The sequence below is a fragment of the Saccostrea cucullata genome, unplaced genomic scaffold, assembly GCF_032062105.1.
Source record: "Saccostrea cucullata isolate Sc308-1 unplaced genomic scaffold, CSIRO_AGI_Scuc_v1 ctg1837, whole genome shotgun sequence".
Classification (NCBI taxonomy): Eukaryota; Metazoa; Mollusca; class Bivalvia; order Ostreida; family Ostreidae; genus Saccostrea; species Saccostrea cuccullata.
In genome coordinates this window covers 286,319-304,065 of record NW_026930802.1, presented here as the reverse complement: position 1 = coordinate 304,065, position 17,747 = coordinate 286,319, and the positions used below count along the sequence as shown (strand labels likewise).

The window sequence follows — 17,747 nt, the reverse complement described above, 5'->3', positions numbered from 1 at the left end:
TTTTAATTAAAGTTCTTAAAATTTGAATATCAAAAACTCCTGCGGTGGAAAGATGCATTGAAACATTATAAATAGAATGACAATTTAAAACAATTTTTTATACCAGCTAATTTTTTTAATTGATTTTTTTTATTAATTAAAAAAAAGGGAGATAACTCTTACCAAAATTCAAGGTCATAAATTTCGACACATCCTATCATTCATACTTATAGTAATATATGGGAAGCATGTCTAAATAAACTGAGTATTCAATGCCTGCATATCTGTTATGTATTTAATTTCAATGAATTTGTTCCTATTAGGGATTGAATACCTTAAATATTTTTTTTTATAAAAATAATCGAATTATAACTCAAACTTGAACTAGCTTTTTGAAATGGCAAAGACATATGATTCTCATGTTAGCGAGAATGATCTTTCGACAGTTCAATACATGTACTTCCGTTTTATTACCAAGGAGTCATTAATGAGAAGTCTATTACATGTATGCACATACATAAGTACGCAAGAGAATATAATGCAGAAAAAATATTTGTTACAATGTAGACATTTTAAATTAAAAATTCATGCATCAGACAGTACATTGATTTTGTGTTCTAAGAATAAACGTGTTAGTGGTGGTGGTGGTGGGGGGGAGGAGGGGTTAAACTGTTGCACAAAGAAAGCATATGTTATTTGAAAAAAAAATTGAAGTCTAAAAAGTTTGTTAAAACTAACTTGCATTGACTTTGACATTGCATACATTTAGGAGTAGTCATCTTGCCTAAATATTGTGATCGGTAGGAAGTATCACATTACATGTAAATAAGATTTTTTTCAATGTAATAACAAGTGGGGAAAAATTCATATTTCTATAATAATCTGGCTGAACAAATCTTTGTTCAAGCTGACATTTTTTGTCTAAAGACAAGAGGAGATATTGAGTTGTCCATCAGTAAAATCGACAACTTCAGATAAACATATGCACCCAGCATGATGATAAAATACACCTTGTAGGGTACCATAAAACCGCAAGACAGCAATTACGAATTCTAACAATTATATATTTATTCCTGATAAAGACCATAAACGAAAGATGACTGGTCAATAAACGAATTCAATTGAAGTCTACTTGATAATGAATTTAATTGTTGAAGAAAGACGATTATAATAAAATATTTCTATTAGCGCATTTAAAGTTATTTTATATTACATTATTATGATTATAGCTGCAGAACTGTAGCTCTTCGATTTTTTTTCTGAGAGACCGGACTGCCAATACATATTTTTCCGGAGAGCTACAGTTCTGCAGCTAATTCCATTAGAAAGAAGGAAAGCAAGTCTAGAATGAATGAATAGAAATAAATAATCAGATGCCTCAACCCTTTTAAAAAGCTAGTTCAAGATTGTATACATTAATTATTTAATTCAAAATTAATAAATAAAGGAATGAATTAAGCCATGAAAGAATTTAAAAAAAAATAAATAAATTTACAAATTAATAAGTTAATTCATAAATGTTTTAATTATGAATCAAATAAATAAATGAACAACAAATGTGTGAACTCATAAATGGATAAAAAATACATGTGTAATTGAATTAATAAATGAATAAATGAAATAAAATAAAAAAAAGAAAGTTAGCATTAAATTCAATGATGATGGTAATTCATAAACTTATAAAAATTACACTTACAAATTATAAATTTTGTGTTGGAGTGAAATGACTTAGGTTGTGGAGAGAAATGACCTGGGTAATAGAGGGAAATGACCCAGGGGAGAGATGACTTGGGCGGAAATGACCTAGGCGGAGCAGGTACTGGGGAGAAATGACCCGGATTCGAAGAGACTTCTGGTTGTCTGAATAAAGCAGCTCCGTGGTGTAGTGGTAAGTCTCTTGCTTCACATGTAACAAGGCCCGAGTTCGAAACCCATAGGATTCTTTTTTTTTTTTGAAATACTTTTTTTACTAGATGCTTATATTCAGCATGTGAAATGAAAAAGTTATGACGTCTGGCTTGCACAAAACCATAAAAACATATATTTTAAATAAAACAAGAATGATGTAATTGTGAAACACTGATGCTCCGGTATGGCAACATAGCGAAGGTTAAGCTTTCTTAAATGCAGATCAAATTTGTCGGTACAGCTGTACCTACAATAAGCCCTTTTTAGAAGAAATACAAATGTGAAATATAAAATCCTAACACCACCTATTAAAGATTATGACCAAGGTTAACATTTTTAAAGGAAGGACAAACTCCGAGGTCAAGGTCAAATTTGTTGGATTCAAAAGAAAGGCCATGTCTCAAAGATTACATATGGGAAGTATGAAAGTGCTGGCCCTTACCGTTTAGAATTTATGGCCAAGGTTAAAGTTTTTAAAAAGTAGGTCAAATTCCAAGGTCAAGGTCAAAGGGTCAAGGTTCGTGCTATCCAATGAAAGGTATTGTCAAAAGAATTAAATATTTATAATATGAAAGCTCTATCCCCTTCTGTTCAAAAGTTATTGCCAAGGTTTAAGTCTGAAGAGGTAGGTCAAACTCCAAGGTCAAGGTCAAAGGGTCAAACATGATATGCAATAAAAGGTCTTCTCACAAAGATTACATGTTTGAAGTATGAAAGCCCTAGTCCTAACTGTTAAAAACTATGGTAAAGGTTGTATTTTTAAAGTAGGCCAAACTCCAAGGTTAAAGTCAAAGGAACAAGGTTCTTGGTATCCAATAAAGTGTCTTCTTACAAGGATTACATATTAATGAAGTATGGAAGCCTAAGCACTTACTATTATTCAAAAGTTATAGCCAAGGTTAGAGTTTTCTCATAAGGTCACACCAATTTAATTTCTTGTTCGTAGGACATTTGATGAAAAAAAGTACGAGGGGGCAAGCGGTTAAATAATAATATTATTAATTTCCTTTGTCGAATATGAACAATACTGCCATATTCATGACTGGTTTTCTCAATTTTTCATTGAAAATGACAGTTTGAAATATAGTTTTTCATCTTGTTTGCCTACAAATTTTGGCCCGAAACACCTCATTTGACCAAGCTAAAGTTGTAAAGCATCAGTAAAGCAATTTATTTCTCAAGTTTGATAAATCTGTAGGCACCTTTCATTTACTAGATCTTGACCTTAACTAAATGAACCTTTAATATCTATGCAAACACTTTGATTTTTTTTACTGCATTCAAAAGGTAAAAACATGCCATGTAAATAGCTTGAGAAAATATTGCCACAGAATGTTCATGGTGTCAAATTTCTCCTCGCGTCAGAATCATAACACAATACAAAAGAATGAATTCCCATAATTATATTATGCAGAGCTTTTTACTTTGACGAATTATTAAAAATACATGAATCTATGCCTCCTCCTTTCTTTACCTCCATACACCATAAACACCATATACAGGGTGTCCCAAAACATATGTTACACTTTTAAACCGTTATAAAAATTTTATGCCTCTAGTTACAATAATGAAATTTTACTTAAATACATTGTAATTTTAAAAATTGTTAGAAATTTTTTATCAAGCATACATTTGCCCCAGCTTCCTTATTAATCATCAACATTTTTTCCTCGGAAAAGGATATGTCATTTTACAAGATGTTCCAAATGACGTCCCTTTGAATTAACATTGTTTCAACACGATTTCTAATGTATGTATGTATGTTGAAAATGTATTCTATTTATTAAATAAGTTTTCAGCCATCTAAATATGCTTTAGGAACAAGTAATAATATCTACCAAAAACATTCAGAGGACCATGCAAAATACCATAGTGTCTCATTGACCCTCCAAACAGTTTTCTATTTTTATACATTTATTTGAAATGTTTATATGTAAATTTATCTCTAAATATATTTTTGATTTTAAATCCTTTTTTCTTCATTTAACATAATTTATTTGCATTCGGTAATTTAATCCAAAGTAAGTTACACATTCCAACAAATGCATTCTTCTCTATTTCCTAGCACTTGTTTATTTACCTTGACAGGTACATATCCTCTTATTTGTGATACACAAATTTTAACATTTGTGAAATCTATTAGTGTCAAGGAAATGAAATGAAGCCGAATTAATCAGAGTCATTTGTTAACAAACCTAATTCACACTTGTGTCTTTTTCTATTTTCTTCGAATGTACCGGTTAAGCCGCAGAGTAAATCACCCTCTTTGATGCCATTTTTTTTTTTTAGTAAATTGCTTTTCACACTTTGTTTTACCATTGTGACAAGATTAACTCAGGTTCCGGTCAGGGGACGTTATCTCGCTTTGTCCGATCACTTATTCTTCGGACACTCAGAAATAAAGACGTACACTTTAATCGTCTCCTGTCCTATTTTTAGGTAATGTAATTTTTACAAATCTTTTTGTATCATTGCAGTCGTTAACTTTATTAATTTTTTATGCATTTTATAGCAATGCAGTTGTACATTCATTTTACGCATTTTAGAATTTTGATATTTTTATTGTTTATGTGCATTGACATTTTACTAAAATTGTATTTACACTTTATTGAGTTAATCTATATTAAGTAAAATTTTTATTTTATAAGAATTTCTCATTTCCATATCTAAAGTCTTAATATTATCTATTAGACTGTTTTATTTGATTCCTAAGTCAATCCGGAAAAAAGTTCTTTTTTGCTATATTGGTTTTGGCTCTTTTAAGTTGAAATCTTGAAAAATGAAACAACACACTTTCGGCTTTGTCAACAAATTTTTAATCGATGTCCGTTATGCAAAAATTGGTCATGTAAGTTACTTGTTTTATCATTCTTCTTATGTGTTTAACTTGTTGTTGTCATATTCATGATCTGCTTACACATTAGCGCAGAATTTCTTAAATATTCAGTACATGTGCACGGTTCAAATAGTTCATGTAAACAAGAAGCATTGTAACATATGTAGCATTTTTTGTTTAGTTCAGATCATTTTATTATTGATGTCAGTTCATTCCTTTGTGTGTCTACTACATACCCCCCCCCTTTTAATTGTTAACCGGAAGTTAAGTAACTTATATTGGAAGTTAAATTAATGATGTAAACAAAGCCATGTGCTTGTGTTTTGGGTCAATCATTTTGAATTATCATCTGTCCTTAACAAACCTTCACTTTGCAAAATTAGTTTTTCTATCATTTGAGTAATTTCCCAATTTTGTTTTAACTCTTGAATAATGTTGTATAAGATATTTCATTTATTTTTCACTTCAACCCTGTAATGTTTGTAAAGAACCACGAACGATAGTATTGTTCTCCCGCCTACCTCTAAGTCAATTTTCAAAAGTTAACATATTCGAATGATTTTCTAAATTTTTATAGATATTTATATGGATTTTCATAAAACGTTTCTTATTTGGGATACCAAAGAGAGATAACTCTATAATTTTGGTTAAACTTGTGTTTTTCACTATAGAAATCAACGGAAAACGGAAATTATTTTTAAAACATCTTTCCCCCCCGTGAAACAAAAATTCCTTTTCACAGGTAATATGGACTGTCATTTAACAAATTTATGCCAAAGCTTTTTGTGTTTCACGGGGGGGAACATATGTTTGTAGACAAAAAACGAAAAAAATGCTGATTTTTCACAAATTTTAAAGCTATTAACAACTAAATAATTGTATTTTATTTATTTATATATGTTTAATTTATTTACATAAAACATAAGAAAAGATATGAGATACATTTTATGATATTTAAAACTATTTCAAAATATGGTGATGCTTGAAAGTTCGATTTCACCAGAAAATATCGCCTACCCCCCTTTTTTCAAGAGCTGGAATTAATGATAATTTACTATCTAGCGCTGGAAATAAAATGATTAATCAATTACCATAGACCTAATCTTTGAATTAAACAAAGATTTAATGACTAAATTGCCATTAAAATTGAATTTAATGGGAGCAAAATGTAGGCGGGAATCAAGAGTTAGAGTTCGTAGTTCTTTGTTGTTAGGTGTCATTGCACTTGAAACTATAGTGTGCCACCACACAGGCAATTTGTTATAGTGGTTGTATAATGCGTCTTAAGCAATTATTGTATTAATCTGTTATCAAATGTGTGAAATTGTCTTAAAGGTGGACTTTGCATATGCCACCTCACATTTTTGATTTTTAAAGTGTTATTGCTGGCATTATTTTTGTGATTGCAAATGATTATATCTTAACACTTATTTTTCGGACACTCAGAAATAAAGACGTAAACTTTAATCGTCTTCTGTCCTAATTTCAGGTCATTAGCCTATATCAGCAAACAAAAATATCACCAAAAACACGGTGATACAAATATAGAGTTCTCAGTTCGAGATAAACAAATACAAAGAACTGACAAAGGTAATCAAGTACTTCAAAACAAAAACATTCAAAAGTGTACTAGTTTTCTTCATACAATGGCCATACATAAAAAAAAAATGTTATTCATGCCAGTTGAGAAAAATAATTTTACAAGGCAATACGTATGGGACAAAAATATTCAAATGTTAGTACAGTGTATCTCACAATAATAAAAAAAAGGCAAAGGTGGGGCCCATTAGTGGAGGGGAGGGGAAAACAAAACTTTCACATTTTTTTCTGTGATGCTAGGCTTCTATCTATCCACTATCTTTCACCAATCAAAAGTAAGTTTTGTTAAGGGGTAACATACGTCTGGAATTCCATATACGTACGACAGTCAATTGCTTACTACCAACTGCTCAAAATTCCCGCACATACATGTAAGTACTTTTCCTAGGGTAAAAAGAAACACCGAAAGATATCACTAGATATTTCACACTTGGCAAAATTTAAATGTATATTAACATATCTTTCCGTAATATATCTAGTATAAATACTAGATACATAAACACATACATCGACAAATACAATAACCATTCTAAAATTTACTCTTTTGTCGTATGTTAACCTCCGCCCCTTTTTTCCCGCGTCCAGAAAAGCTTCAAAATTATTTGCTTGCAACGAAATGTCGGAATTAAATGTTTGTTTTAAAAAGGAAATGCTCCTTCCATCGATTTTAACATTTTAAAAATTCCGAAATTCTACAAATTTTGTTATTGTTGTGAGTACTACTTCAGATAGAATAAAACTAAACAAAAAGATATCAAGCTGTTTCACAGGGGAAGATGTTTTGAAGATAAACTTCAATTATTTTCCGTTAATTTTAACATTGACTCAAAATTTACTCAAAATAATTAATATCTTTTTGTTTGTACAAATACGTTTAATGTTTTACATGCACAGATCTACGAGTAAAGGGAGGGGGGTCCGGTCCACCCCTTTGGAGTTATTCATTGCATAAACTAAAACACTAAAAGTGACCTAGATCCCCCCTCTTCTAGAAAACGCGGACCTGTGTTTAGTTGGTATGAAAAGTCATAAATTTGAAGATATAAACCATGGAAAGTCAAACACTCCATCTCCGTTGAAATAATTTTTCCCAGTTTGGAAAGCTGTTTACATTTTTTGATTTTTTTTATGTCAAGAAATTTCTGTGTTGGATTATTTTACTAGGGTGGATCCCTACTGCAAAAAAGTCCTTGATCCGCGCCCGTTTTTTGGAAAATTCACATAAATATCAATATGAAAATGAAAATTGATTCAAATATATGTGGTATTTGGCAATATGCTGTGAACAGTTGGCAGTGAACAGTTGGTAGTAAGCAGTTGGGTGTCGTATATGAAATTCCACACATACGGGCATTAGTTTTGTCCAGATTATTAAGGCTCCTCATGCGCAGTACAGTTAAGGTGCGCAATGGAAATATCGACTAAATTTTGTATTTAAAAATGTATTCGTAATCGGGATGGCGATTATTTTTAGACATTATTTATATTGGATAATTGTAATTTTAATTAATAACTGCATATCGAGGACGATTATATTTTATATTTAGACTAGTCACGTGATGCGGCAGTCACACGATTTTAACACAATGACTTGAAGTATTGATGTTACATATAAATGTCAATAGTGCAAGGGCATAACCAAGTTAAATTTCCAATTTTAGCATAAACATATTTTCAACACGTATTGTAGTTTCTAAAAAGTGCTGCGATCCTGTCTAAATTCTGCAATTTCATTGTTAGAATTATACTTGTATGGCCGAATGCTATATTTTTTGCTGGTCAGCGGCATGAAATATTGATATAATTAAATTGTTTAAAACTTCAGCAGGATCGCAGCACTTTTCAGATACCTTAATAGTTCTATACTTGAAATGGAAAAGCTTACTTTGATCCATAGAGTGTATGCCCTTGCACTAGATCGATTTATTAAGACCCCCACATTACCCTCCGATGTAGTTGCATGCAAATAAACGGCAGTGTCAATTAAAACAAATACGTAAGGAACAGAAAATATATTAATAAAATAGTGAAGAAGTTAAATTCAAGTTATTGGCCCATAGAATATCTTTAAATAATATTTTATTTAATTAGAGAATACATATTTTGTGGAGAAAATATTGCTTGATCTGTCTCCCACTGCATACAAACTACGTCACGTTGTAAGAAATGACGTCACATTGACAAGTGTATTGCGATCAGTGACTTGTTTATAACTTAGGTGGAATTTAACTAACAACAAAACAACACGCAGTAGTAAGTTTTTATGTAGTTTGATGATTTCTTACTGGTTAAATTAGCAGATAAACTCATTTTATGGTATTTTAAAGAAATGGTGTATGACGTATATAGTGTATGATGTCATAGTCAAGTTTTCCCGTACAAATTAGGCTCCGCCTCCTTTTTGTAACCTTAACTGTGCTGCGTGGTAAACAAAAGAAAATGAGTAAAGTTGTCGACATAAAATCATTTTTTTTCTTACATAAATTGCACTTATGCATCCTCCACACATCATATACACCATGATATATATATATATGTTGAAAATGTATTGTATTGATCAAATAAATCTTGATCGACCGTCTAAACATGTTCCAAATGCTTGCTTTAAGTTTACTCTCTCTCTCTCTCTCTAAATTATAAAAATAAGCACTTGTTCGTATTTCTTATTTTAAAGAAATGTTATTAATAAAGTATATCAAGAACCCTTATGTTGGACTCATTTTATAAATCAATCATCCGTATATTTGAAGCTCTAGATATGTAAATACACTGTACTGTATTCAGCAACAAAATATACTGCAGATGAGATACATTGAAAAGCATTTTTTAGTATTATTATTTGTTTCCTTTAAATGAAATAAAGAGTATAATAATTGTCTTTCCAAAGTCGGTTACATGTACTAAAGACATTTGCATTGTAATACTAAAATGAATTACATGTATTGTTAAAGATATAGTTTCTAAAATTAATTCTTTTTTGGAAAGTAGAGGTTACGAGTTTCCTTTGATACGTTTTATACGTTCAAGAATTATTTTATACACTCTATACAATCTGGATTTAAGCTGAATTCTTTCAAATGCCCGTAACCAAAGAGTTTGTTCAGCAGAATTTATCAACAAAATAACCAGCAACAAATGGAACGTTCTATGAAATAAGGCCGACTAACTGTTATCAAAAAAGTACGCCTTAAGACCTTCGTAAAAATTGAAAGGAAAGTTGATGAGGATTATGCCGATACCCAATGGCATATAACAAATAGCGAGCAAAATGTCGTATAGTTCAAAAATAACTATTTCAACAATAAACCTGTAGATACTTTTCACTGGCATCAAGATGGTTATCGACACAATGTACAAGATTTCCCATATAATAAGAAGTATATCACGGCATGGAGGGTACACTACGGACCGCACAAATCCTGCTGGACTTGGAATGCCGTCAAGGATGGAAACAATGATGAGGATAAATATATACATTTTGTTTCTCTCGGCGTAGTTTGGTGCGTCTGTTGTCATTTCTGCTAAAAATGTAAAAATTGTAACTTTTATTCAGAAATAATATATATACATGTATATACTTTTGCAGATTTCAAGTATATTTTATGGCATTTAACAATAAGATATATATGTCAAAAGAATTTCCTTTTGTTTAATTTTGATTTATTTCCACGAAAAGAATTGACATTTCTTAAATTCAACTGTTGATTATACATGTATTCTTATTACATTCAAATTGAGATATTTAAGCAAAAAAGAGAAAGAAAATAGTAATCGATATGTTTTGCATGTAGATTTTAATGTTTGTTCAGAGACTTGAACCTTGGAAATACAAAAAAGAAAAGAATTTTGATGAATGTGTCAATTTGCTGTGAATAAACATGGAAATCGAAATTTGTTTGCACGAAATTGGAGGTATTTTCTTTTAATTTCCCTTTTTTAATCATTACACATTTAGTAATTTAACTGTAGCAGTCGAAGGCACTTGATGGACACGGTTATATGATTTGATGTGCTCTCGACATAACGGACATGTACGATTTCTCCAGGCAGAAATGCAGCTGTGGCAATAGATATGCCTACATGGATTGCAGAAATAGGGGTGTTTAATTCTCTCAAAGCAAACTGGGCAAATGTCCATTTTCCAGACGTTGGATCTTTGGAAAATACATGTATCTACAGAACAGTACGTATGAACAATGAATAATTATATAGACAATGTTATACATGTACTTTTATGGCGTAAAATGTGAATGGGAAAATAATCGTATATAATTCAATTTATTATACCTCTATTGATAATACTCGAATTTGGCTGGTAAGAAAGCTTTACAACACAACAATGACTCCAAATGGTACTGTTTACGGCAATAATGACCTAGGAATCATTGCACGTGGGAAATAATAACCCGGTCATTAGAATTGATGACCGCTACAGTAAATTATGACCTCTTAATCAAAAATTCCTTTTTGAGTATTTAAAGTTAATGCATAAAATAATAATAATTCGAGAAAAAGAACATGTTTTTAAAATTGTGCATGGTCTGTTTTGAAATACCATACAGAATACGGTAAAATTTTATCGTTAACTTAAACGGTTTACTCATTTCAAAATACAAACGTTTTGTTATAGGTCTGCAGTTCAATGTAATGTAGAAGCGGCTTTTTTAAGAGTTGAATTCTGCGTTAGATTTTGACTGTGTAGAGGAAAATTAAGTAATCGTTAGTTAAAACAATGTATATCGCTATCAACCAAATATTGTTTTAATCAGTAAATCATGATGCAAAAACTTACACGACTTGCAGACGTCAGTGTAAACAACTTCGCTATACGGAGTGTAGCGAATCCCGATCCCGATCAAAGAAAGAATTGATAACTGTTAGAGATTCATACTTTTCAATATATATATCGGTATAATAAAACAATTGATTACCCCTTTTTGAGTTCAACATGGTGAAATACGCGGCCTCGGTCAGGTCAGGTCACCTCGTGGGCCAGGTCTCGGGTCCTTATTTCACCATGTTGACCTCAAAAGGGGTAATTAATTGTATAATAATTCATGTGAAATATCGCAACATTGGTCTTCCGCATATATTACTGTTCTGTAGAAGGACGCTGGCCATTTACTTTTTTCTAAAGTCTTTTGAAATTTTGATTATAAATTGCTGACAAAGATCAGGACATAACAAACATAAGACCATGCTACAAAAGAAATTCACTGTAACTAATGTCGTTTTGTTGTTCTAGATAAGCATTTTAGGATCCTTTATATATATTAACCCTCAGAACAACACTGACTTTTTTTCAGTTAAATAGAAATAGTTCATTAAGTCCATAAAGTATAGCATTATTTTCCTAAAACCAGTAAAATTTGAAGAACTCTTAAGTTGGCAACGAATTCGGTAATGCGCTTCGAATATATAAATTCAATTCATTTGTAATGTTATACTTATATCACTGAAATTATTTGAAAAGCGCCCATGACAAGGGTAAAACATATTGTGTAGTCAAAAAACTTGATTTAATGAGTGATTCCTTTCTTGATGAATGTATGCATGTCTGGTATTACGGTGACGCATTTTCCATAATCTTTACTTAACAATACTGAATCAGATTCTGCAGGATCAAGGATGTTTCCAAATTAAAAGTGAGTAATGTCTATCTGCTTCTCCCTATTATAAAATGCCTCAAATACCTGTTAACTAGGCAAAATTAAGAATATTTGAAATATTTTTTAAATAATTTAGAATCCAACTTTTTTCTATCGTAAAATTCCCATTTTTAGCAATATAGCCTTTTTACCAGCGTATGGGGTTTATATCTCCCAATAGGCTCGATATCAAAGAGCAGCCTCAACGTACAGACGATTTTTAAAGGACGAAAGCTATTGACACATTAGTTGCTGAAACGGGATCACCAGTCACTTCAAAGTCATTTCGCAAGTCCTATATTTTTGATACAATAAAATGTCATCAAATAAAGTCTTACATTAACTCGAAAGCTGACCGATATTTTAATATATGTTTAGACAATTATTTACAAACTGAATTGTCTATATTCTTTGTCTGTTTTCTGATCATGACAAGGAGGAGACAGCATATGTGACTGTTAAGATGCTTACCCTCAACGGTACCTGATCCCACAGAAGATGTTTATAGAGGTATTTTTTTCTTTGCTCTATATTTACATTATTCATATTATTTCAATGGATTTTTTGAACTCCTGTACTGTTCGTAATCTTCATATTCTATATATCTATGCAAAGTCCGCCGGGAACATGCTTTTAAAAAATTAACCTTCACATCCTATTGATACTTGCAACTTAATGTGACAAGTCAAGAACTAGGTGGTTTTTTTTAACAATCTATGTTTTGCTCCTGTTTATAATAAATTGAATGATGAATATATTATTGGTACTTTTGTTAGTATATCTTTGCATTTGATTGGGAAATTTGGTTTATTCGCAGAAAAAAAATCTGTTGACTTACCTGCGCAAAGATATTATTATCAACACACACACACACACACACACACACACACACCCTCACACACACACACACACACACACATACCCTCCCTCTCTCTCACACACAAACACATGTGATTTTAACCCATGTCAATGCCTATTCTAAAATTCATCCTCTTGAAACGAAAGTACAACCTTTTAAGTTTGCTATCTCAATGTTTACTTAACTTGAAACGTCCTTGTTAAGCAATGTATTAATTATACAACCATAGGCTATTTCAAAAAGAAAGATATGACTTCCTCGTGTAATAAGTAAAGGAATAAGGATATGGAGATAACGAAGAGTATTTAATCTCAAAGTCCATCAGACGGACCTCCGAAACATCAGAGGTGGGATCAGGTGCCATGGAGGAGTGAGCATCCCCTGCCGACCGGTCACACCCGTCGTGTGCTCCTTGTCATGATCAGGAAATAACGGAAATGATCCGTCGTCAATTCAGTGTATAAAAAATAGACTAACAATTCGTATGAAAAACGTCAGTCAGCATTTGACTCAATTATAAATTGTATTTGCTGACAAGGTTATTGTATCGACCACAGAACTTACTAAATGATGACTTTAAACGAGACTGCTCGAGCAAGGAGTAATGTTCAGTGTAGTTACACATAGTTTAACATGTAACACAGAAAGATGACATAGATACACTGAATGGGTCTTTGAAGGATATTTGTTTTGTAAATCCATATCAATTTTATATATGTTATCGATATTTTTATATGCTTAGATCATTATTACGTGTATGAGTTTTCTATGTGTAAGTTATGTTTCATTAAAAAGAAGGGCTATTCCACATCTTTGTATTTTTATCAGACATGATACTCAGAAAATAAACTGTCAGTATCCCACAACGAACCTTTTCAATTTTTTTTTCATCAGTGAAAACCATCGAGTGAAATTCAAATTAATGGATTGATTAAACATACAGGGCGGAAGTTTTCATTTTATTCATATACATGTAGGGTTTAAATTAACATAAAAATTCAACAAATTCTCAGAGGGGGAATCAAATGCCTAGAAAGAGAAAGTATTCCCTTTTGATCGGTCAAATTTGCCGAGGGCCTTTTGGTTATGTAAATCTATGTTTTGCTTTCTTTATCAACAAAATCGACACAAAAATAACTTCGCACTAATGCAACCATTAATGTGTTATTTTATTGTTTTTTTAATGGCATGAACTAATGAAAACTTGTAAGAACAAGATTAAAAAAGTTTTTATAAAGTTAAACTGCACATGAAAATGTACGCGTTGTACATAATTGTTTAATATACTCTCAATTACAATGAGAATATGGATTTTTTCAAAAGATGCAATTATCAAGAATACTCATCTTGTAAGCATTTTTGTATCAATCAGCCGTATCTATAATGAAAATACATTTCATTTTAACAAAAAAAAACCTGATATATTTGGAATTCAATTTATTTGAAAGAACTTTTGAAAGCTACTTTTAAAAAAAAAGAAGCATGTGTCAATTATACTTACGTTGTATGCATTTTTGTATCAATAAATCGTAAACTAAATGAAAATACACTACACTTTATTTAAAAACAAATAAATTATATATTATGTAAATTAACACACAATGAATTCTAAAGCATTTTTTAAAGGATAATCAACTCTTTCTCTTGCAAAAATTAGTTCTGTGTGCAAAGCTTCTTACTACACTGGGTCCTTCGGATGAGACCGTATAAAATGATGGAGGTCCCGTGTCGCAGTAGGTGCTGTCACGAAAAAGATCCCTCGCTGCTCAATGGCCCTGAAATTTGTAGCTCTCTACCAGCGAGTGTCGGCTTCTCTTTATGAATAAAATATTGAGAGGGATGTAAAACAACATACTATAAATCATACTAAACTGATGTATAAGTATATTTACTGATACATTTCTATTCAGTCTATCTTGAAAACAGGATCTCAGGTGTTTCCTCTTATACGCTCTATACCTTCAAGAATTTTCTTGTACACTCTGCGAAATCTGCTTTTACACGTTCGTTGAATTCTCTCAAATGCCCGTAACCAAAATATTTGTTTAGCAGGATCTATTAATAATACAACCAGTACAAGATGGATTGTTCTATGAAATAAAGACGACCAACTGTTATCGAAAAAGTACGTCCTCAAACCCTCGTAGAAATTGAAAGGGATGTTAATGAAAATTTTACCGATACTCAGTGGCATATAGCAAATTGCAAGCAAAATGTCATACAGGTCAAAGATGACTATTTCAACAATCAACCTGTAGATACTTTTCACTGGCATCAAGATGGTTATCAACACAATGTAAAAGATTTCCCATATAATAAGAAGTATATCACGGCATGGAGGGTACACCACGGACCTCACAAATCCTGCTGAACTCGGGATGTCGACAAGGAGGAAAACAATGATGAGAATAAACAAGTACATTTTGCTTCTTTCAGCGTAGTTTGGTTTGTTTGATGTGTTTTCTGCTAAAAATGAAAAAAAAATTAGATTATTTTTTTAAGAAAAGACTAAATCTGTTTTAAATATGGTTTCAAATAAATTAATATTTTGTATTTACTAAATATTATCAATACAATATTTGATTAAACCTGTAGATGACAACTCCTGATGTGCGGGGTGGAATGATTTAATTCGTTCTCGACATAGGGGGCATGTACCATTCCGCCAGGCATAAATACAGCTAAAACAAAAGATGTGTCTGCATGGGTTGCAGAAGAAAGGGTTTCTGATCCGCTCGAAGCAAATTGGGCAATTGTCCATTCTATCGTTGAGGTCAGGATGTTTGGCTAGTAGTTAGAGGGGATAAGCTACGATTTAAAAAAAAAAGAAAAATCAATTCATTCCATTAAAACAAATATTTTCTCTAATATCGATAGAGGCGTTTAACTTTTCATAATAAATTAATAAATGTAAATATATAATGTAATATAAATCAGTATACTCTGTGTTGCTCTGTTGCTCTTTATATTTTAATACAAATACATAATGTAATTGTTTTATCCTGTAAAATTTAAATTCCTGTATGTCTCTACCACTTTTTTTTTATTTAGTAGTATACCATTATCACCTGCATGTGGGGTTTAAGTTTCCAAGTTTATTACATGTATTAGATACTCAGTAACCCAGTTAACGTACAATTGCAATTTCTAAAGCAAAGCAATCTATTGACAATTAAGCATATTAATATAAAAAAGGACACAAAAAATATTATCAATTTGGACAAAAATTATTTTGAAAGTTTTATGGTCGATTCAATTACCTTGTAAAAAAAAATGCAAGCCAGTATTTTATCGTCTGCAGCTTGACGGCTTGACTAATTTTTAGGTCATTATACACTACTTTGTGATTCAGTTTCAGTTTCTTTATTTCTTTAAGCCAACTGGCCCATCAGAGTTATACAACAAACATGATAATAACAAAAAGAAAAAAAACATACAGAGAGAGTGAACGTAAAGAACACATACATGGGAATAATTCTATACATCAATTTTATTTTTTCTTAACATTGTTGCTGCGTTCAAAAATTTGCCCAAATTTACGAGATCTTTAATATTATGAGAACTTAATAGCTGAATTAATTTAAAGACACTAGGCCTAGTATAATAATACTTTTTCAAAAATTTCTTTCTTATATCAATATACAATGGACATTTCAAAATAAATGAAATTCATCTTCTATATCATGGAGATTACAACATGTACATAATCTATTATTTTTAGGTACGTTATGGTGTCGACCTGTTTCAATATTCAACGTGTGATTAGATAACCTGAATTTTGTTAATAGCTGTCTTAATTTTTTTGTCAATAGGTTTTGTTAAATACCATTGCAAACAGAAATTGTCAATTAAATGTTGATATAAATTACACTTTGAAGAGTTTGATGTTATATTATATATATAGCTTGCCTAGAAACATCTAACAGTCGTTGTTTTATAATGAGATAAGATGTATCATTTAAATTATCTTCTGTCCAAAGTTGACCTAGACCTAAGAGGGACAATTCTTTTTTAATATGTAAAATCCATTTGTCATTATGTAATACCATGCTTTCATAACAGGTCTTAAGAATGCAATTTTCAGTTGTTTGATCCAATATTTGAAAATTCTTAATTTCATTGTAACTGCTAATGGAAAACGCCCGAGCTCTGAATAAATCAAACTGTTTGAGGTTTTCTTCCCCACACCTAGAGTATTTTTACAGAAATTTAAATGTACCTTTTCTATGTCAGAACATCTATGAAAACCCCATATCTCAGTTCCATAAAGTAATACGCTACATACATATGTATCAAAAATTGAACATAGAGTTTCTACATTAAATTCATACCTCTTTAATTTACTTGAAATAGCAAACATAGCTTTTCTTCCTTGTTCAGCAGCATGCTTCTGCGTTTTTAAAAATTTCCCATTAAAGTTAAATAAAATACCTAGATATTTAAATTCATTCACAATTTCTAATTCAGCATTATTATAGAACCAGGATTCGTTATTACGTAATTTACCACCGTTTCTAAAGACAACAATCTTTGTTTTTGTTACATTAACAGAAAGGCTCCTAGTCAGGCGGCATAGGCAACCTATTGTGCATTTTGTGATAAAAGCACCAATTTTTGTACAAATATAGAAATTTATTGTCTGAACAAATCTGGATATTGGGCCATCGTGGAATCATGTCATGGCGGACATGACGGCCATTTTACAAAATGGCCGCCATAATTTTTCGTTATATTTGAAATTTACTTAAATCTCTCTCAATATAAGTGATTAATCATGGTATACAGAAAACAAAAACACTCTCTTTGTCTTCAAAAAGAAAAAGAAAAAGTTTTAAATGAAATAAAATGGTTATAACATTTCTTTAAAACAAACAAATCCACTTTTTCCTCATTATTTAACATTAAAAGAACATATACT

At 31.1% G+C, this 17,747-nt stretch overlaps 2 protein-coding genes across 2 annotated transcripts in view; both read right to left on the bottom strand.

The window, feature by feature from the left end:
• The window catches only part of LOC134230150 (uncharacterized), an 87,503-nt gene that overhangs the window by 37,170 nt on the left and 32,586 nt on the right, over positions 1 to 17,747 (bottom strand). The window lies entirely within an intron of this gene.
• On the bottom strand, positions 14,492 to 15,631 carry LOC134230131 (uncharacterized). The gene is made up of 2 exons (XM_062711910.1): positions 15,419 to 15,631; positions 14,492 to 15,295 (listed from the first exon to the last, which is right to left on the bottom strand). Exons 1-2 carry the CDS (start codon positions 15,588 to 15,590, stop codon positions 14,760 to 14,762), a joined length of 708 nt encoding a protein of 235 aa, XP_062567894.1. The 5' UTR covers positions 15,591 to 15,631; the 3' UTR covers positions 14,492 to 14,759.